Raw genomic sequence first — 22,661 nt, 5'->3', positions numbered from 1 at the left:
AAATTACACTTGAATATATCTTTAACAATGGTATAAAATCAATTTCCTCCAAGAACTGCTGATTACTACAGGGTGTAACAGAATACAACCCAAGTTTTGTTATCTCTTTAGTATTGGTTATTCATGAAAGTTACATAATACCCATGTAGTTGATGGGACTGGGTGGTTTTGCTTGTTCATTTCCTTAAAATACATTAAAAATTAATAAATCATAGTATCAGACAATCCCTTTATTTAAGCTAAGAATCCTGAAGCCATAGCTACTATTCATGATTGTCAGGACAATGATGAAAAGGCTTATTGCTATAGCTCTTAAAAGGTGGTGAGATCATTAGTAGGGAGGTCAAGATATGTTCCTTAAAGCTATGAGTAAGGAAATACAGCTACTCAGTCTGAGATCATGTCAGAGGAATTGCGGCTGTTCTGTACATGATGATTTTTTTGAATTAGAAATATTTAGTTTTTTCAGAGCTGTGGCAGGTAATTTAATCTGTTTTATATCATATATATCAGTTTTATACTCTAAGTACCTACTTGATATTTAGATGGCCATTGATACCAGGATTGAGACAGTGGTGTCATACATTTTCACACATTAGTTACAAAAAAGTCCAAGCTTATTTACTTAGAAGTATTTTCAATGTTATAGTCTAATACTATAACTCAAAATTTTATCACAATTATTTTTCATAAATGAGCTTTTCAGAATATTTTTAACATTTTTTTTAGCCTCTCCTCATCATGCTCTTTACCTGTCTCTTATAATCTAAAATACTCCAATTTTTCACAGAAATGTCCAACAGCCACTGGCTAATTACTCATTCAATTATCAAAGTAAACATGCTGACTGGCTGATATACACTCATACAGAGGGAAAAACTAGTCTTATATGATTTTTAAAACTCAAAAGGTATATTAAGAACAATTAATAGCATAAGAATGTACCCAACCTGTAAAAGACCAGTACCTGTGCTTAATTATTGTGATTAGAATAAATAATTTAATCTTATACATAGTACTTGGGGCTATGGGGTCATACTCTTCAGTTTAGTAAGGGGGGGTGGAGAAACAACAAACTGAATGAAAAATACTTCATGTAGAATGGTATGGCAAAAGCTTCTATATTTGATGAATCGCTTGAACTTAAAAGAAAAATGTGGTTTTAGTTTTGATAAAGCCTGGCCAATGAGAGTAACTTTTTCAAGTTACTGTGGAGTGGCCTTAATGCTGTAAATAGTCCTGCTGGCCAAGTCCCAGTACTGTGCAGATGAGAAAAGGATGCAGGAAATTCTGTTGTTTACACATGTGTCTGTAACACTGAGAAGCAAGAGGAGCCAAGCAAACCCGGAGGGTAAGGGGTCTTAAGCTTGTGGGTTTACTGTTTAATTTTTCTATTTCTGTTAAGGGACAAAGTATGGCATATTATCATGCTGACAATAAGGAGGAAAACAATCTGAAATATCCAGCAAAAGTATTATGACTAAGATAGATCTGGCTTGTTTTTTCTCTTCTGTCCTTTTTGCTGCTATCAGGTAGTATTAATTATAACATTAAACATAGCTTGGTTTTCAGATCTAGTAGGATCCTTATTTGCTATAACCAGGCAAGTTTTCAAAATTTCAAAAGTGGCAGTTTTTAATTTTTTTTTCTTTTTTTTTTTTTCTTCTTTAGAAATTACTATAAATGCAGAAAGTTTAAGGATTTAATTGTTTCAATACCAAAAACCTTTTCTAAATGACTATGTGATTTCAAACTTTTCAAAATCACTGTGTGAAATACATCTGCAACAGGATAAACTGGTAATTTGGTATTATGAATATATTATTGGTATTATGAATACCATTATTGGTATTGGTATTATGGTATATTATTGGCATTATGAATATAAGTGTAATGAAAATACTGTTATGTGTTTGTAGCATCTTGTACTTCTTCTTTCTTAGAAAGCAATATTTAAGTGTTTCTGTTTTCATTAATTGCACTAATGAGCTGTGTAGTCCTACCTTCTGAGAAAATATCTAATGATAGGAAAGAAATAAGTCTGTTTACAGCTATATGATATAATTCTAATGCAATGAAATATAATTTACTGATACTATGATTGTTGGTGCCAAACAGATATATATTTATTTGTCATTACTTGAAAGGCAAATATTCCAGATGATATGAGACTTTATGGATGATCCATTGCCAATGAGAACCAAGGGTCAGGTTTAAAATTAATGTTGATGAGTTTAATACATATTCATAAGAAGTAGTACTAACAGGCCTCCTACTGACTACCCAGACAGTTGCATTTTGTCTGTCTTAATTTTCAGTGATTCTTACAGTCATTTTGTCAAGCAATCTCTCCTATAAATATTACTATTGCTAGAAGCTTAGCTTGTGGTTTAGATTATCTAGAAAATTTACTTTTTTGCCTTCCTGAATGCAATGCTTTGCATAATATAATGAAGATATTGGAAGAACTAGTCATATCACTCTGTCATAAATACTTCCAGAGGAGCTAAATGAAAAATTTGATACAGATTATCTGTTGATTTTATGCATTTGCATGTAGCTAGTTTTAAATTGAGACCCCTCTTTCATCTTTGATACAAAGTATTAATGTTAAATTCAGGTAAATCTAAGAAATAAGTCATTAGAAAATTACTTCTCTAAAGCATCTGGTAATGAACAGACCTAAAGCATTGTCATTGACTTCAGCATCAAGAGTGGTAGATCTTGAAATAATTTCCAGTGCACAAATTTGATGTTCTACTAGTTAACTCTTGGTTGAAGAGACTAGCAAATGTTACTCAAAATGATAACTTCATTTTGATAACCCTTATTCTATTAGAATCTGCTAAATCCATCAAACAGAAGAAAAAAAATTATGTGCTAAATTGCTTTTCATAAAGCATTCAGAATAAAGAAACATATCAAGTACCACAAGTTTTATTTTACACTTTTCCTCTGAAGAAAAATTGGCAAGAACATACGGATATTTGAGGCAATATTATATCAGGAAAAACTGTCAGTGCAAATTTTAATTCAACTTGCTACTTTTTTTTTTTTTTTCCTATAAAATATTCTTACAGTGAGGTGCCGAGTTTTCTTTAAATACTGCTTTCCACACTCTCCCCTTTTTTTTCTTTATCAAATACTTACACCAATTGCTAATAAATGAAGATGTCACTACAACAGTACAGCTGAAGAAGGTGGAAGCAGAATTCCAACATAAAAGCAATTCTAACACTGACATTCAGGCTACATCAACAGGATCTGCAAACAAGAGGGAATATATAGCATGCTCTCTGAAGTATATAATTCATTGTTGGGTTTGATTTCATCCACTTCAGCCACTGCAAACAACCCACTGAACACCTCAGCATCAAGAAAACTGGTACAAAGCACTGTGGTGCATGCAAGCTATCCAGGTTGCTTAGTAGACATGTCCTGTCCTTCATCACTAAAAGTTTCATCAAGTCATTGATGAAAAAAAAACCAAAACCAAAACAAAACAAAAAGCACAAGCATGGACATTTCTGTTCCAAGCGGTCCCTGTTTATGTCATGCAAAGTAATTCAGAGATGTGAAATTTGGCTCTTTACAGGAGATAGGAAATAGTTTGTTCTATGCCAGTAAACCATTTACATACATGTGGACAATGCTGTTACAGTTATCCCTACTGAGCTTGTATATAACTATCAAAAAAGGAAAAACAGCTTTTTTACAACTCTTACAGTGTTATTAGTAATTGATTCCATTTGTAGGAACCCTTACTAGGTTTTGGGGTTTTTTTCCAAGTTATTAGAAACCTCCTTTTTTCCCCCTCTGTGTGTTTAAATAGGGTATTAGCAGAATTGTACACCAGAGATTTACTTTTTATTTAACTGACACCACTTAAATATGTCTTAGTGTATAGAGATCATGTTACATCCATATTGATTTCCTACTAAGGCTTACTAGAAATCATATTCCACTTTCTCTTGGAAAAGCATGTCTCTGAGCAAAGTACACAAGCATTAGATCCCACAAAGAAGTCTATGAAATGTTGAAAGATGTAAAATAGTGTTAAAATACTACAGTGGTTAAGGCTAATTAAGAACTGTCATATCAATGTCCAAGTAGCCTTTCTTGAAGTCTATTCTTTAAAAACTTAATTATAGAAGAAATGGCTTCTACAGCTGTTCTGATGAAACTGTGTGTGCCCCTGCCCAACAGAATTATTAATTCTGATTCAGTGTTACCTAATCAGGTGAACCAGCCAAAGGGACTGGCTCCAAACCAGAGAAAACAAAATATTCATGAGTGTTCTTGCTTGTTTGCTTATGTGGGTGGGAAAACCACTTGTTTCCAGATTGACTTTGAGTAGTGTTTGAAAGAAAAATTATTTTCTGTTCCTCATAAGCACTGGAATGTTTTATGTTTTGGTCTGAAACAGCACATAAAAAATATGTGATTAATTTTCCCTACTCTTGGTGTTATGAAATTGTTTTTGAGAAAATGAGAATTGTTTTTGAGAAAAACCTCGGAAGATATTATGACTATAGCAAGACGTTTTGTAATCTCTTATATCATAAAGCATATGATTTTAAAACATTTTCAACGATTTTTTTTAAATTGAAGACTTTCTCAAAAAAACCAGGGATTGCTATCTTAACTTTTTCAGGGATATGCCTCTACATCTTCACATATTTAAAAAAAACCCAAAAACTGTAAGTAAAAGTGATAATTTAAAGTCACTTTCCAACATAGAAAAAGTTGTTAGGAATTTGAAATAAACTCTAGAAAATGAACTGTTGATTTTTTTGTTTAAGTAATGAAACTTTTCTATACATTTACATGACCTCTAGTATTCAGATGGACAGGTTTCAGCTTTGTGTTTAATCCTCATTCAGCAAAGTGCTCTTCGCGACTGTTAAAAAAGTCTGTGTTCAGCTGCTTTTTTTTAACTTCATTTTGAAACTGAAAGGAGCCCAGCTGACCTGATCTATAGCACAATCTGAAATGTGTAGAAAAACCCCCACAGATCTTCGAAGTCCTCAGTGTCATTTAAGAGTAGCTGAGCATTTTAAATTTTGGCTATACCCACTAAGAACTTCCAGAGGCTTTCACAAGGAGATTAATTTGACTTTTTAAAATTCATAAATAAATTTAAACTTAAATAGAAGAATGCTATTGTTAGTAATGTCTGGGAAATAAACCTAACCATTGAGAACCTGGTCTGAATAATATACTGTAAGCTTATTTAAAGCATCCTTTTTAATATTTATGTTTCAAATATCTTAATTTTATTAAAAAATACCCTGGGTGAAAATGAACAGCTGAATGAAATGTTTTTAACTTTCTTCTTTGACTTTGCCTTACAACTGTCTTTAATGCTTGCAGATTAAAAAAAAATAAATAAATTTAAAATGACAAATGATGTGCTTCAAGTCAGACCTAACCGTGTGGATGATGTGTGTCATGCATACATTGCTGTATAATTTTGTACTCTTCCTTCTTGTCTGGAAGGTTCAGAGTAAATCCATGAAAAAATCTCCTGTGTCAAGTCAAAGGGCAGTACAAGCCTGTCAGTACAAGCAAGACAGTGTGTGTGTGTGTGTGTGTGTGTGTGTGTGTGTGTGTGTGTGTGTGTACTGGCTGAGCTGTGTATCCTGTAATCCTGACAATTCTGATTGTGTGGAGTCCTTTGAAATTCTCTGTTGTTTTCAGGCAGCTGTTTCTGTTACAGCTGATCTGAGCAGTGTAAGAAGGTACCTGCTCAGCCTATTGGGCTCCAAGGAAGGGGCTATGACACTTTTAGCATCGTTGTTCGTTTCAGTATGGGCTAAAAATGTTTGTCACATTAAACACTTACTGAAAATAATTTGCTTTACTGCCTCTGTGCAAACATGCATTTGATTATTCTTTGCCTCAGCTGTGAAACTGCTGGAAAATAAAAAGAAACAAGCAATAACCATTTTAATGTGATTAAGAGCAAATCTCATTGTGTCTGAAGAACAAGGTGCCGTGGTGTTTTCATAATTTGCACAAAGTGTTCATTTGCATCTTTAGCCATTAACATTAAAAAAGATGGAGTTTGAATTTATATTAACTAATGTGAACTCTATTCTTCTGAAGCAATTACATGCATCAAGTTTGAGAACAGATTGCTATTGTTCTAAAAAATCTTCTTATGCTGCTCAAGATATGCCAATTAGACCATAGTTTAACTGATGTGAATTCATTTGAATTAATTAATATTGCTTTAGTTTAAATAATCTGAATTTGATATGAATAGTACTTAGTATTCAGTTTATTATTCACAGTCTGGCTTTCCTCACAATCATGCAGAGTATCATTCAGAAAAAGAAGGTATTTCATGGTACCGTTTCATGGTAGATTATCAATCTCCACACAGAATGAGATTAGATTAGAACTCCGGTGAGACAGCTACTTGCTTAGGCCAGAATTTTACACTGTTTTTTGTAAGTTGGCTACCTTGAAAAGAGTTATAGCTTTGACAGTTCATATTTCTCGTAATTACCCCAGAAGTCGAAATTAACTTTTTTTTTTTTTCATTTGATCATATCTTAAAAAAAAAAAAAGTAATAGGCAGCCTCAAAGGGGAGCCAGCCAAGCAAACTGTTTTATTTCAAAAGCCAACAGCTAGCTCGTTAAATTGTGTTAAGTTTGTCTTCACTTGTGCTTATTTAGTTCTGTTTGAGATTGTCTGGAAAAGATCTTTGTTTCCTACACTCCCTTTTCCCCTTACATGATTTGATTATGTATTTATTCCTCTCAAGTGTAGTGGCTGAGAAATTATTATCAGCTCTAGAGATTCAAATGCATAAAATTATGTTTGATATATCATGAAGGTTTGCAATCAAACAAAACATTATTGGGGAAATTAAGTTACTCTAGATTTTATTTAAAGTCTTACTTCTTTTGTCCCCATAGGTACATCTATATTTTTTACCTATATTTACTCTAATGATATGAATACAGCTTCAAAGATACGTGAAGAAACTTCATATATATAAAAGATATTGGAAGATACTGCAATGATACATGATAACTTGTGTGGTGCTTGGGAACATGGTTTAGAGGTGGACTATGCAGGGTCAGGCTAATGGTTAGACTCTATGATCTTGAAGGTCTTTTCCAATCAGAATAATTCTGTGATTCTGGGTTAACCAGTAGACCTAAATCTCACTAAGTGTATGATAGTGGCTTGCATCTTGAAGAAGTAATATCGAAACTGCTTATACTACTTATAATTCATTGAAAATGGCAGAAAAAAAAAAAAAAAAAAAAAAAAAAAAAAAGAGTAGAATTTGTGTAGTCTTTTTATTTACTGTAATCTCTGAATAAAAGGAAAAGCAGTGTGCAGGACCACAGAGAAGTAGAATAAGTTCCTTTCTGGTACAACCTTTTACAAGGAGCATTACAGCATTTCATTTTGAGCCTGTAAGAAGACCATTGGCAAAAATAATGTGAGATATGATATGAAAGAATTCTTGTTTTAGTTACTGCTTTTGATTGTTGACACCTTATGTCTTACTGTAAATTAAAAAGCCAGTATCTTTTTACCTGGGGGTATTTATTATTTTAAAGAAGAAAGAAAAAAATAATGCTAATTTCTTAAAAGCCCTTAGCCATCCAGGTTTGACTGCCTCTGTGGTCAAATTCTCCTATTTGCATACAAAGTTTCCAGAAAAAAAATCACCTATTGAGAAAACTACATAATACATCATTGTTACAGGCATCAAAGTAAAGTCAATAGTTTCAGTAGTTCAATAGTTTCAAGCCATTCCTGTAACCAGGTACTCAGTCTGCCTCCGTTTTGTGTTACATTTATTCTAGCTAAATTCACTGTTGCCTCAGGATTTTTAGGCTTTTTGTGGCTATACATATCAATGGATGTCTTCTTAGTTTGAGCTGTGATAAATCACTTCCCCATGTGGTGGTCTTCCCCCCTCAGCCCCCACATAAGTTTCTAGCGTTTACTTCCCAATATTTTTTCACCCAATTCTCTAGCCACTGGGTGGAACACCTAGGGTAACAGCTTACTGGTTAAAATCAGTTTTACAACAGGCACACATAACTTGATCTCCTTTTCTTGAGCTGATGTCTCAGTAATTAGAAGACATTTGTAAACAGCCAAGATACTGTTGTGTCTCCATATGTCCTTCCCATGAGAATCCCATCACCCGTGTTCATCTTCTCAAAGCCTTCTTCTTGCTTTGGTTGAAGGGGCAGCTATAACAGTAGCATGGTAAGTTCTGACTTTCCAGCAGCACCTACAAAAGCAGATGTGTAATTGTAATGGTTTATTTTGTCCTATTACAGTTATAGATAAAAGAAAATGGACTGCCTTAATGTGAAGCAGATATTTTTTGTAAAGAAATAAGAGCACTTAAATGTTTGCTGAGGTCTTCATAATCAAGAGGTATGTGACTAAAGATTAAGTCATGCATTTAATAAAAGAATGTTTAAATATTATTCTCAAGTTGCTGACCTAGCTACTGAACTCACTAAAAAATTAAATGCAATGAGCACTTATTAGCACGGGGCAAGTGTAATAATTCTTTTCTCTTGTGGTAATTTTGGAAACTGTGTCACCAAGGATTAATACATTCCTTCTTGCCAATAACAATAAGAGCTTGTAACAATAAATAAAGAGCTCTTTTTCTTACTGGTGTTTATGAACATTAGGTAAATAATCAAATGCTGCAAGGTAATGAAATATGGTTTAAACATGTACTCCTTTTACTGTTCTCCAAATGTCTGCACCTTTTTTTTTTTCTGAGAACCATCATGTCTCCCTGTTGCTGTCACACGGCCCTCACCACACTCACATTTTACAATGGATGTTTCCTCTATATTTTGAATACTTATTTTAGATTATTCATCTAAGAAAAAATTCTCTAAAAGGGATTCTGTGTTACTACTTATCCCTGGAACTGTTAGGAGTGGAACTATCTGAAAGTTTCATTGGGCAGAAAATCCTCCGGCATCCAGTTCCTTAACTTCATCTTATCTTTCCATCCAATTATCTCTTATTAAGTAATTATAATCACTGAGCTCGATATGCTGTGCTAGCTTGTCTGCTGCTGCAAATTCAAGCCAGCAATTTTAAAACCAGCTGCAGACAGTATATTTTTCCTCAATTTTCAGTCTTGTGAAATTTTTGATGTTTACGTGTGTGTGTCTGTAGCAATGCTAACATTTATATTTCTTCTCTTTGTTATCTTTAACATACACCTTAGAAATTATTTTTGTTCCTCCCTGGCACAGATTGGCAAGATTTTATAGATGAGAATTTTCAAAGTCCAATGTAGATATGGGAAGTTTTACATACAATTACTTTTCTATGAGGTGTTCATATACCAGAGAAGAGCAAATTTGTTTAAAGTATCACTGGACCTACAGGGATAATTAAAAATTCTAGATCAGCTGATTCAGGATTAGAACAGCCTTCAACTAAACTTTTTAATTTAAAAAGCCTGTCCTAATAATCCCTCTGGAACTATGAGATTCTGAACACTTCAGACACTTTTATAATAATTAACACTTTTTTTTTTTTTTATTTTAAAATATTTCCATCTTTTCAAGACCAATAATTCTGTCTATTTATTTTTAAAAAAACATACAAGCACAAGTTTTAATCATTCACAGTTGAAACAGAATTCCCATTGCCTTTTTTTATAATTTGCTCTACAACTCTATAGCAACAAAGTTGCTCTGTTCAGACATGGGTGTGAAACCAGATGCAAAAGAATAACCATCTTTCATGCTATTAGCCCTGTGTTTTAACACTCTCAGGAAGCTATAAGTCTTCTGTTTAAGTGAAAATGTTTGTGAAAAATATCTGCAGAAAATGTAAGTATTAAATTAAAATGGCTGATTCTAGGATTTTAATAGAAAATAGTTTTTAAAAGTAAAATATTTAGAAATATCATTATAATGGAGCATGGCAGGCTACAGGGTCATTCCTTTGGTTTCATCATGCATGGCTGTAGAGGCTGACTAACCTGATACCTTAGTGGATTAGCGTGGTACATTATAGATGTTTGCCAAGAAAGGAAGCTTGTAGGCAAACCCCACTTTAGCTAAAAAGAAGTCTCTGCCCAAGAAATTGATCCGTTTGCTTTGTAAAGGGGCAAATGTGCTCCAGTCATTACTGCGTTACATTATTCCCTTTCACTTTCATACAATAGTCTCACAAAAGTCAAATGTCATGTTAAATATAACGTTTATGCAATACATTGACTGATTTGCTTTGTTATGCTCAAATATCCCTTGCTGTTGCTCCCTGCATATTAATTATGTAGTTCTGCTAGCTATATAAATTGAATGCTGTTCCGTGATGCTGTCAGAAGGGACAATCCTATCTCCCTTCCATATTGTAGGATATATTCCATGCTAAATTTTGTGGGAACACTGGGTTTCATGCAGCCACTAGTGGAATACAAGGGCTCTGATGAAGATGGAAAATGACCAGCTGTGAATGATGCATCTGTTTGATCTGAGTATCTAAGTGCTTTTACTAAGAGGAAAAGCTACTTAGTCATAAACATGTAGATGCACGTGTGAGAAAGAAGGGGCTGTCTTTTCTGAAGCAGTGCAGAACAGCACTCCTGCGAACCAGAAAATGCTACTTTCACTAATGTCTATGAGAAAACATCCCTTGTACTTCACTTAAACCAGGGCTGTATGCAGAAGGCTTGTAGCTGTTTCACTAAAAAATGAAATGGAAATTCAACAAAGTAAAAACAGTACTGTGATTAGGTTTTTTCTTGAGGTTATTATTAAATGAATAAAACCCAAGTCATGAATCATTCTTCCCACATTCTCTATCTCTTGTGTTTAATGTAATGTTAAATTATAAGGTATTTATTAAATTCAGAGGCCACTACTGTACCTTACTCACTAAAAAAAATTAATCCAGAAATCTTCAAAGTAATGTTGCACTTAAAACTACTTAAAACTTACTTAAAAATACTGGTTTTAGTAAATGATAAAAGTTCTAAGATTATAAATTCCTTAGACAAAAATCCCATGGTGAAAGAGATATCTGGAAAGCCTTGAGTGAATTGTGGACTCTAGTTACTTTTATTCTTTTATTGTTTAGAATTTGACTTCATCACATCTTCTGTGCCTCAGTGAATAACATTTGATTATCTGTACTGTCTGCAAAGGGGGCAGAATGAGACAACCTGTCCATGAGCATTAAAAGCTACTAATTATTTGTAAATATATCAATGCAAAAAATGTGTAGATGTGTCTTCTTTGGAATGGTCAACAAGCTTAATTCTTAATTATTATTTTTCCTGGAGAATTTCTGGGAGTAGGTCTGATAACAAGACTTAGTCTTGATCATGCCTTGGCAGTGGCTCTTTTTTTACTGTCAATTTCCTTTTCTTCTGTCATATCCATGCTTGACTATAACAGTTCTCCAGAGGATTCTAACAAATGGCAATTAAATGTGCTGGAAAGCAATGAAAAGTTGAAAACATCTGGGAAACTGGAACCAAAAACTGCCAAAACTTCTATTCAGCTGAAATGAAACTCAGATGAATCATAATCCCAAGACTATCTACTCTTCAGTGTTTCGTTTATTGCGCTGTTTTTTTACATTTCAACTACAGGTGTTAACACCAATTGCCGTAACGTATAAACATAACTTTTTTGCAGATGAATATTGGAATATACAGGGGTTTTTGTGTTTTCCTTTTAAAAATATAGAAGGATTGTAGAGCAAGACTTTCAGGTGCATTTTTTGTTTTCTGGTTTTTGCTTTTTTGTTTGTTTGTAGGTGTATTTTAAAAATAATATTTAGGAGGAAAAAAGAATGTACAAGTGACCAGTCTGTACAGACTATCCACATCAACATTTTCTCAGCACTGGGGTGGGAAAGTAATTTCTGAAACTTTGGTTTTCCCCTTGGCTAAATGAAAACCAGCAGATAAATAATGAAAAGGAACACAAGTTTTACTAGCCTCATCATATCATCATGAGGCTATACAGTTCAGTAGGATAGTGCTACTCTTTCAAGACTTGTGTAAAAATACTTTTCTCTACTAGATATTTAACTATATATTAATTCAGTTTAATCTTGTCTTGAAGAAAGCTTCTTCCCAGTTTTTCTAGACTCAAAAAATTCTGAGAGCACTAGGATTATTTATTAACACTTTCTTTGCTAGCAGTTCCTAATCAAGTAACAGTTATGTCTGTTCATGCTGTATTCAAAAAGTATTACATGAAATTTTAATACTTATTTCTTGTTGATAAAGCACATTTCTGAAACACCAACAGTATTCTTAAGATTATCTCATTATTACAGGAATAAAACAAACTACAGTTTGAGATTGTTCATACAACTTGATTGGGGGAAGATAATTTCTTTTATTTCTTTGTCTTTTTTTAGGAGTGAATTAGATTATGAATCGAAACATGAATTTAGGCTCCGTTCAGAACCTAACGGAAGAGACGTGGAGCTCTGGGACCCAACCAAGGCAAAATTACAAATTATCTGGAGACTGCAAACCAGGTGGCCATCCATGTAACTTGAATCTGACATCTCCAAGTTTCTACCCGTATTCATCTAATAATTACCCATATATGCATCCAAATTACAGCAGCGACTGGGAAATTTTTGAAGCAGTAAGGATTCAGGAACTGGAAGAAGTTAAGGCCAGAGCTGCCCAAATGGAGAAGACCATGCGCTGGTGGTCAGATTGTACTGCTAACTGGAGGGAGAAATGGAGCAAAGTGAGAGCAGAAAGAAATAAAGCCCAAGAAGAAGCAAGGCAATTGAGGATCAAATTAGATGGTGTTGTAAAAGAAATGAGTATGCTCAAAAAGGTAAATCAAGCTTTAGTAAATGAGAAGGAAAACTTAGAAAGGATAACTGCTTGGAAAACAGAATCCATTTTCGCAGAATTACCTTACATTACAAAAGACCTAAACCAGTTAAAATTTCTGGAACAAGAACCTGTGAAAAACGTGAGCAAAACCAACAAGATTCCTGTGGGAGAGGACACAAAGAAGGTAAAGAATGGGGAATTTTTTTAGTTCATTAAGAGGTGGAAGATTATGGCTTGGTGTCTAGAAATGGGATTTTTTAAGTTTTGATCAAAATACTAACTGATCCATTAATTTATAAAACCTCATTTTTCCCCTATCTAATATTCCCGTAACACAGTAATACAGAAGACAATTAATATCCTTCAACTATGACTTAACATTTAAGTAACTGTTAAATCCAATAGCCTAGAGCATTTTTATAACTCTCTCATGTTTTAAGGTAGCAGATTACCTTAGTTATTTGAATTCTCCACTTGTACATTTTTTTTTAATCTTTAATGAAGCAATGTAGGTTCCTGGCTTCCAAAATAAAATAGTTTAATTCTTCCTTAACACAGCTTATAAAATGAGGGAGGAGGTGAGGCAAACTCTTCTGCAAACTGTAGAAAAACTATACCTGTTATCTGTCTGATAGACAGTCATCATTGTAAATGTGGGAAACTTTTCCCCACATTATAGGAAAATGCTCTTTTTCTACCTTGTAGGATATAGGAAATTTACTTCAGTGTAGTGAAAATCATCGAGATTTTGGGCCTGAATGTATTACATTTAGAATATACACCCACTCTGTAATGCAGATAAATTACATTTTATTCCTGTGAATCTTGAAAAAAAATTAACAAACTGCACTGTATGTTAGTAGTGATAAGAAATTTGGAAAAAAGCACATACCTTTCATATTTTTGGGCTGACAAATGAGAAACAGGAAGGATATTACACAAAATATATTTTAACTGTTTCTCCAATGTAAAAAGTACTGCGCAACTTGAAAACTGAAACTTTTTGTGCGGATGGAAAACATTCTTGTGGTATTTTCTGATGTAGATTTCAGGTATTTTTAAAAAAACCTCAAAAGAACAGAGTGCTATGAAATAGGGCCGATGGTAATCTGCTAAAATGAAATTAACTTTTGAGCGGACTTCATCACAGGTGATAAAATTTAAATACATTTCTAAAGAAAACCATTGTATAGAAGAGATATTCAGTCTTCCTAATAAAACTGTATTTTTTTTTCCTGATTTTTCATTAGTTTTGCTTATATTTTGTATGCAAAACCTGTATCTTCAAAGTAGATATTATAGTGCTTTTAGTTTCTAAATGGGATGTAAATTGGTAAGTTATGCAGGTAACTTCAGTCCTTATACAAAGTTTGATTAAGTCCTTTACCCTCAACATGACTTATGTTAGAAATTTAAGGGTTCTTTACTTAGAGTTTCTCAATGTATTATTTGTATGCATAAATGATATTCCCATATTTTTTAGTTTCGCTATTCTGATAATTGGAGTATAATTCTGAAGTAAAGATATATTAGAAAAACTTTGGATATAAAGCTTGTCATAGAAAATGTGAGACATTACAAAATTACAATGTTCCAACTACAGTGACTGTTTTTCCTTATTCTATACATACACAATGCAACTGAACAACATGTTACTTATGCCATTTTTTCTCCTGAGTGTTTTAAGTGTCTGGAGGAGCACTGGTAGGCCCTGCAGCAGTTAAGTTAGACTTTTCCCTTTATTTGTACTTCTCTTGCATATAATGGTTTTCTGTTTTCTCAGGATGCAGAGGTAATCAGTGACCAAAACAATCAGAATAAAGAATTCACCCCAAAACCTCCTGATTCATTTTCTGATGAAGTTCCAAGCATCAATTTGGAGGAACCTACAAAAAAATTGGAAAATACAGTTGAGACAATGGAGAAGGGTTTAATACATGTTTCTGTCCCGCATTTGCATTTGGCTGAGATGCACAAAATCTTACAGAAGGAAAGAGAGTAAGTGAAAAATATGTCCTACTTGGGGAAATATTAATTAAAAATAAAGTTTTTTAAGACACTTTCTAAAACAGATGTGGAGATACATGCATTTATATCTTATAGTTTATGAATTGTTATTCACAAGGCTTTGGCAAAAATTTTTAGAGAGAAAATTCAGCACTTTAATTAATTTTTTTATTGATTGATAGTGTTGAAATCAGTGTTTCCATACTTTGTAAACATTTCAGAATATTGTGCTTATTATTTTCCTTGGCATGTCTGTCATTTACACAAGTGGTGTTCCACTCAGAACTCTTAAGAAGGTACAGCTAATTAAAAAAATATACTTACTAGTAATTTGGCACCAATGCAGTGGGATCTAGTGGATGTAATGCTGTTATGGGAGTGCTATAACAACAAATGTGCATAATAACAAATTTTTGTATCCTCTACCAGCAGTCTTTGAAAGAATCTAACTTCAGAATGACTAAGGCTATTTTTAAATTAAAAACACATGAATTCAGCTGCAAAACACTGTTAATCTTCACAGCAGATAATAGAAGGAGAATAAAACGTCCTTATTGTACTCCTACTGTATCATATAGAATTTATCTCACATAAACAAAAAATGTGCATTTTGGTGGCCCAAAAGAATTCATAGGTTGATTACACATTATATGCTAGCATGTGGCTTTTCATTGCTGGGAATTCATTGATGTTTTGCATAAATGATCAGTATTGAGCAAGACTGAATCACACCAAAAAGGTGGATTTCTGAGGAAAGGCACAGTATGTGATGTATGATGAATGTTGTAGGAGACTTAGGCACTGTGTGACTGTTACTTCAAAAACAGACAAACTTAATTAGAAAATGAAAAGGAAGTATTTCTTTCCTGATAGCTTTTCCTTCACAATTGTCCTGTAGATAGTACAAGTCTGAGTAAAAAACAAACCAAAGCAAAATCAAAACAAACAAAAAAACCCCAACAAACAAACAAAACCCACAACAAAATTACATTAATTTTCTTATATGCATTTTATAGGTATAAAAACCATACAGTAGTTCTTTATGCAGCAGATAACCAGAAGTATGTTTTATCTCTTTAGAGTTTCATGGATTCAAAAATCCCATCATGCCTATATTTTCCAGTTTCTCTTGGTTTTTCATGTGAGTTAGGAGACTGTTGCTTCACATATACATTGTTCTCTGGCTGAAATATTTGGGGTCTTAGGTAATTCATTTTCCAAACTCAATCACAGCACACATACATATACAAAATTTTCCTCTTGGAAAGAGGATATTTTTTTCAACTCTTATTTTTAATAATTCCTTGGAAAAAAAATTAGTAAACCCTGGTTCTAAATTCTGCTTTGGGTTTGTTTGTTCATGTGTTTCACTAGACAATTTGTAACTGTACAGCAGAGAGACAGATTCTGCCATTTATCCCCAGATAATACATAATATATGTGCCTAGATACATACTGACTAAAGCACCCCTACACCGGAACATGTGGCAATGCCAGCCTCAGGCAGCAAATGCTCACAGAGCTGTCATCTCCACGTTAACAGTGGGTGCTGGTTTAGCATCTCCCTCTCTTGGTCACTTTTAGCAACATTTCCTGTGTACAAGGATGTTCTGTGAGCAGAATGTATGCAACTTAAGAGCATGAAGCAATTATGTTGTGCCAATTTTGACAATAACTAGGAATAATGTTACTAGGATAAGCATTAATACAGTCACCAGTTTGCTGAGACAGCCTACAAGCCTCTGCTGGGCAGGTTGTCTTCTGCCAGCTCAGAAAGGGTTGTTCTTTTCTGCTTACTAGACTGGGCTTGTTTTGCTGAGTCTCAGCTTTCAGCTTCCCAGTTTTTCCTCTTAGGGTCTTATACTTGTTCGTGTCAGTATTTTTGCTTCTGGATCCTGGAGCTGCTAATAATGGCTATCTCAACAATCACCCCTGCTTGCATTTTTGCTTTTCTTATCTAGCATGTCTCCAGCTTCAGTACTTTCTCACAGCTTCTTCCTCCCAACTTAGCAATTTTCTCAGTAAACCTGAGCCAAGGACAAACAGCTGCGCTGCATCAAAAGCAAACTTGGATCTCAGACAGCTTGAACCCCAAGGCCAAAGGTTACCTTGGCAGGCAGTACAGTCTGATTCATACAGCACAGGACTTCTCAGCAGGACTTTCTGGTTTTCATGCAGCACTCCACATTCTTTCCAGAGCCAAGCTGGCTCGTGCAAACCCAGTATTTGGACGTGCCCCTAGCTGGCTGCGTAATGTCTCCATGAGATACTTGATTTCTTCACCCTGAGCAGCCCTATGTCTCTTGAGTTCTTTTTAGATCTGTCTTCAGTAATACATATATAACCTTAAGCCATGGATAAGGCTTTGCAAAATACATAAAGAAATGAGCTCTAAAAAAAAAATTTTAAAAAGGTACCAGAGTCTGTCTTTTGACTTTCAAAGAACTTCAGGTTTGGTTATTCAAAGTAAAATCACACACCAAAATCCTTTACTATTGCTATGGCTCATATCAAATACACATTTGATGTTCCATTGACATGAATAGGAGTTAAGGACTTTGTAAGTTTTTCAGCGCTTTAAAGAAACATTTTCATAAAAGAGATTTCTTTAATAATCTTTTGGATCATTGTACTTACCTAAATGTCTTTGATAGCCAAGATCTTAATTTGATGCATTATGAAACCAAAAGAGTTTCTTTGTTCTAAACCTGAAAGCCCATCAACTACAGTGATAGCTGGTAACATCTAAGAGGAATTACCTGGAACTGGACAAGTAGGCTTTGGTAATGGATCCAGGACTCTCTGTTTGGACATCAGGAAGCAGTTCTTCTGTGGGTTCAACAAAAAACTGACATATGTTGCCCAGAGAGGCTGCTGAGTCTGCATACTTGGAGACATGGTCCTGAACAACCAGCTCTAGGTGACCCTGTTTGAGCACAGGGGTTGGACCAGATGGGCTCCAGAGGCCTAGTCCAACCTCAAACATCCTGTGAAATTCTGAGATAATAAGGAGTTAAAATATGTGAGTATAAATTCCATTAAAAATATTCTGATCTTGATCTTTTGTTTAAGTTGTAGTAAGCTGCTTCACCAATCTCTGCTATATTCTTTCATATATTCTTTGCTTTCTTAAATAGTACACATCATGTACTTGGGGTCAGCTATTTCTTTTAGTAGCATCAGAGGGATCTGGTCACACTTAAGAGTTATTCTGTAATACCAAATAGAAGTATCATCTTCTATGTAAGCACTCACAAACTAGACATTTCTCTTTTACTTTTCAGATTAAACCATTTCTAAGTACTTTAAATGCCTTTGGTACAATTAATAGACCACTGTGCAAAATGTTAAACTCTCATCTTTCATGGTTTTTGTTCTTCTTTATTAAACCTCTTAATATTTCCTTTAGTTTCTCAATGAAGTCATGGTATAGTTCCACTGATATAGCCCATTACTTCAGAACAAAAAGCATGCAGTTGAAATGCATGTTTTAGGTTATTTATATATGACAGAAGTTATCTTGCTCCACTTTGCTCTGTCAGGGATGTTATTTGTTTTATTATTGTAATGTTATGGGGAGCCAGAGGTCTTTACTAAGATAAGCTGTGCTATGTGCTGTATCTATGGAGAAAAAAGGGGATCCCTAGTTCAAGAGCATTATGTTTAGTTGGAAAAGGAGAGCAAGAAGATTGCTCTCCTAATAATCTGTTTCTCCTATATAATCTAATTAGATTGCTTCCTTAATGCTTCGTTAGCGTAGCTAACATTGCTTCCAAACCCAAGCCAAATAGACATATGGACATAGACATGCTCCAGACAAATCTCATCAATACCCTTTTCTTTAATTCCTTAAATTTAACAATGCTGTTGCGGAATATTAATTTAAAGCTAAATAGTATCAACTAAATAGTTATAGTTAGCCTGGCTTTAATATGTTCAATAAAAAGGTTGTCAAATTCCATTAGGCTTAGGATAGGAAATAACTACAGTGGCATACAACAGTTTCCTTAATTTCCGGTATTAAAATTTTCTTTTCAACTATTTCAATGTTTTTCTCTTTTTTCTTCATACCTCAATTTTTACAGGATTTATGTAATATATATTTTTCATCTCCTAACCGAGTAGTACTTGTATGGTTTTACTGGTTTTCAGATTTTAGATTTCTTTAACATCCTAACTTTACAGGCTTTATTCCTATATTGATATTTATAGCCAATGGAACATTATTTATTTAAAGTTGTGAGTCAGTTTCATTTAAATGTTAGAAATAAAAATTAGAAAATGTTATCTGTAATTAAGAACTTTTTCCTTCACTTTTAATTGTGCTCAAGATTGTTAAGTTGCAAAATCATTCATACACTTTAGTCATACACATGAGAAAAACATAAAATTTTATAAAATTATATTTTTTTAAAATGAACTATAGTACCTCTGAGATAAATAACCCTTTTTCCTAAAATTCTTGTAGCATTTTCTCTCAAGACCAATTATTTTTGAAACATGAAATATACATATTTTAATAATATTTTTTTACAACTAAAGTAGATAATATTTTTTGCTTCAGTATTGCTACATGCTGTATATGTTCCCCTGTATATGTGTGTTTAAAATAATTCTGTCTATACCTAAATAAAAGTGATACATTACCTTTTCTCAGAGGATTTCACTAACTCATCATATATTAGGTGACCTGTATCACTAACTGAAGTCCATTTCTGAATTTTTTTCTGTTTGTTCCCTAAAATTTATTTCCTTTAAAATTTTAATTCTATCTTACTGCCTTTTCTCATTCTCTTTTGATATTATTTTTGGTACATCTCCCAGAATAATCATATGATGATCATATAGGTTTTTAATAAAAACCAGATATACAGTTGACAAAGTCTGCAAAATATAACTCTATGAAAAGGAAATTTGAAGTAATTTTTCTGTTGACAGCTTCAAAAAGACATAATCCTGACTTTTATAATACTTTTTCAGAATGAACGTATTTCTGGAAAAAGAAATGGAAAAGACAGAAAATGAATTATTTCTTTGGAAATGGAAATATGAAGAACTGAAACAAAACAAGGTGGAAAGTGTGAAACAGGTATGTTAGCAGAACATCGTTATCACATGGAGCAAGAAGCAAAATTGAGAATTCTGATTCCTTGTGCTGTAATTAAGAGTTAAATTGCATCCAGTAACAAATCAAATGTTTATGGTTGTGATAATAAGTGCAAGTAATAAATCAACTATTTATCAATTATCTATCCCTGTAACCTCAGTGGAGGTATCTGCTGAAGGTTTTTGGAGAAGCCCGGGCCCTGCATAGCACCATATGTAGCCCCGGCAGCAAGGTGCTGGAGAGCAGCCAGGACCACACTAAGGTGGCTCCACAGCCTTGCCAGAAGGGAGCAGATGAAGGAGGTGCTGGTGCTGTTCCCATCTATAATGAGGGTGTGTCAGGGTTTAACACTGGCCCAGCAATTAAACCGACTGGTCTCTATTAATCCCCCTCCCCTCCCTGATAAAGAAAGGAGAGAGAATAAGGGAGAGAGACTTATGGGTTGGAAACTGAACTACACAGCTTTAATGAAACAGTAGTGATAAATAGGAAAAATTACTAAATATATACAAATATACAGGAAAATTGATACCACGTTCCTCCCCCCTTTCCCCCAATAACTCTCACATCACCACCAAGGCTGCAGGTTGATAAGAGCAAGAAATACTTCAGGAATTATTAAACAAATGAAAGGACACCTGCCTCAGTCTTTGGTACAGAAATGCACAAGTCCTGGGAAACAAGTGGGGAAATTAGTGATATATGTAGCTACAGAACTACAACCCTGCTGGAGCAATTAAGATACTGTGCCAAGTTCATAGAATCATAGAATCATAGAATCATAGAATCATAGAATCATAGAATCATAGAATCATAGAATCATAGAATCGTAGAATCATAGAATCATAGAATCAGAATCATAGAATCATAGAATCATAGAATCATAGAATCGGCTGGGTTGGGAAGGATCCCTGAGATCATCAAGTCCAACCCTTGATCCACTACCGCTGCGGTTACCAGACCATGGCACTGAGTGCCACATCCAGTGGAGCACTGTGAAGGACTTAAGAAAGACTAGCAAGAAAGAGCAGAGGGGATGAGAGTTGCCCTCAAATCTATAAACAGCTCACATCTTTTGAGATCTCCTATGGGATGGGTGGTAGTTAGACTTTGGGCTCAGGATCAGAGGAGAGGCCAGTAAGGTGACATTGTGATGGGAGTTTGTTGTGGACCACTTGGTAAGGAAGCAAGTCTGAGTTACAGCCCCTGGTTCTCATGAGGGATTGCACAGCTGCTAGAAAGACAGCATGCCTGGTGCAATCAAAGAGATTTCTAGAGGGTTTCAGGAATAATTTATTTCTGTAGCTGTGAAAGGTATCAACAGTGGAGATGGATAACTGGATTTGATGTTGACTAATATGAAGGAAATTAGTTGGAAATGTGATGAAGAATAATGTCCTTGTCTGTAGTAATTTTGAAATAGTGGTGTTTGTGGTCCTGAAGGAGGTGAGAAAAGCAAGCAGCAGAGTACATACCTCCAACTGAAGGAAAGCAGAACATTGGTTTAGTCAGAGAATTGTTGGATAGGTTCCCCTGGGACGCAGCTTTGACTGGTAAACAAAGGAGCCAAGCAAAGCCAACAGGTCTTGAAGTATAGGATCTTCCACGTGCAGCAAAGATTTCTCTCAATATTCAGGAAAACAGGTAAATTTTGTCAGAAGACTGATTTAGTTTAACAGGGAAAATCTTGGTGGAGTTTTGATGCCAGAAAATTATGTACTTAAAGATCAGCCTTCAAAGGAGGAATTTAAAAATATTGCCCATTGCAATTATATTAGGAAATGAATATACCTTTCCAGGTTCATGAGTAAAAGAATATAAAATATCTGTGGTGCAACTTTTGGGATTTAGATTTCAGAACCATATGTTGAGAACTTCTTAGATCCAACAAAACTTAAAATGTGTATCTATATAGATAAACATAAATAATTTAAAATTCCCTATAAATTTAACACTTCAGATCTAGAGTAATGCAGGAAAATTAATTAGCTTTCTCTTCACATTTTAGAAAAGATTGCAAGCCGTCTATTAAATTCTGAGTTTTAGTTACAAGATGGTGCATAAATAAATGCAGTATCTTTCATAGATCAACATCCACAGCAACAAATAAATATCTGTCATAGTTCATAGATATCTGTCCGAGTTCCTTCAAATTTTGGTCCTTTATTTTCTGCTTCCTCATTAAGAAGGATTTTAGCTTCTCATACCTCTGTGCAACAGAAGAAGTCTAGATTTAGCTAGTTTTGTTTAAGAAATGTAGTCTTCATGTTTTATGGCACTGACAGCAGGAATAGAACAAGAAGGATGAGAATTGGTTGAAGGTTGGAGACTGATATCCAGTTTTTATGTGTGTATGCATGTATTGCTGCTTTCTTCTTGGGAATATGCTGAATTGCTTTAGTTGTGAACAGGAGGTAATATTTTGAGAATTCTCTTTGATTTTTGAGATTTATAGGACTTAAAGTAGTCTTTATAGGAAAACATTGATCTTGAATCTGACTAATGTGAATGAAATTACATTTGTGAGGGGTTTTGTAAGTGAAAAGTCTTCCTTTATTGAAAAAAAAAGTGTTGGTGATGTGTGAGAAGGTATCACCATATAGTACTCTTGAGAAGTGGATACCAGAACACGATACAAGATTTTTGACTGAAAAAATTGAGGGTGAAAAGAAAGCACAGACATGCTCTAGGCTAAGCATGGAATCTGA

The 22,661-nt window shown here is 34.1% G+C and overlaps 1 protein-coding gene across 1 annotated transcript in view; it reads left to right on the top strand.

Annotated features, from left to right (window-relative positions):
* Positions 1–1,265: 1,265 nt before the first annotated feature.
* Positions 1,266–22,661, top strand: part of CCDC102B (coiled-coil domain containing 102B) — a 136,591-nt gene continuing 115,195 nt past the window's right edge. The window contains exons 1-4 of the mRNA XM_071737071.1: positions 1,266–1,351; positions 12,401–13,023; positions 14,623–14,837; positions 19,827–19,935. Coding sequence (XP_071593172.1) covers positions 12,415–13,023; positions 14,623–14,837; positions 19,827–19,935 — 933 coding nt within the window. The 5' untranslated portion in view covers positions 1,266–1,351; positions 12,401–12,414. The remainder of the gene's footprint in view (positions 1,352–12,400; positions 13,024–14,622; positions 14,838–19,826; positions 19,936–22,661) is intronic.

The sequence above is a fragment of the Heliangelus exortis genome, chromosome 2, assembly GCF_036169615.1.
Source record: "Heliangelus exortis chromosome 2, bHelExo1.hap1, whole genome shotgun sequence".
Lineage (NCBI taxonomy): Eukaryota > Metazoa > Chordata > Aves > Apodiformes > Trochilidae > Heliangelus > Heliangelus exortis.
Note: the sequence above shows the minus strand (reverse complement) of the source record. Positions and strands in the feature narration are given on the sequence as shown.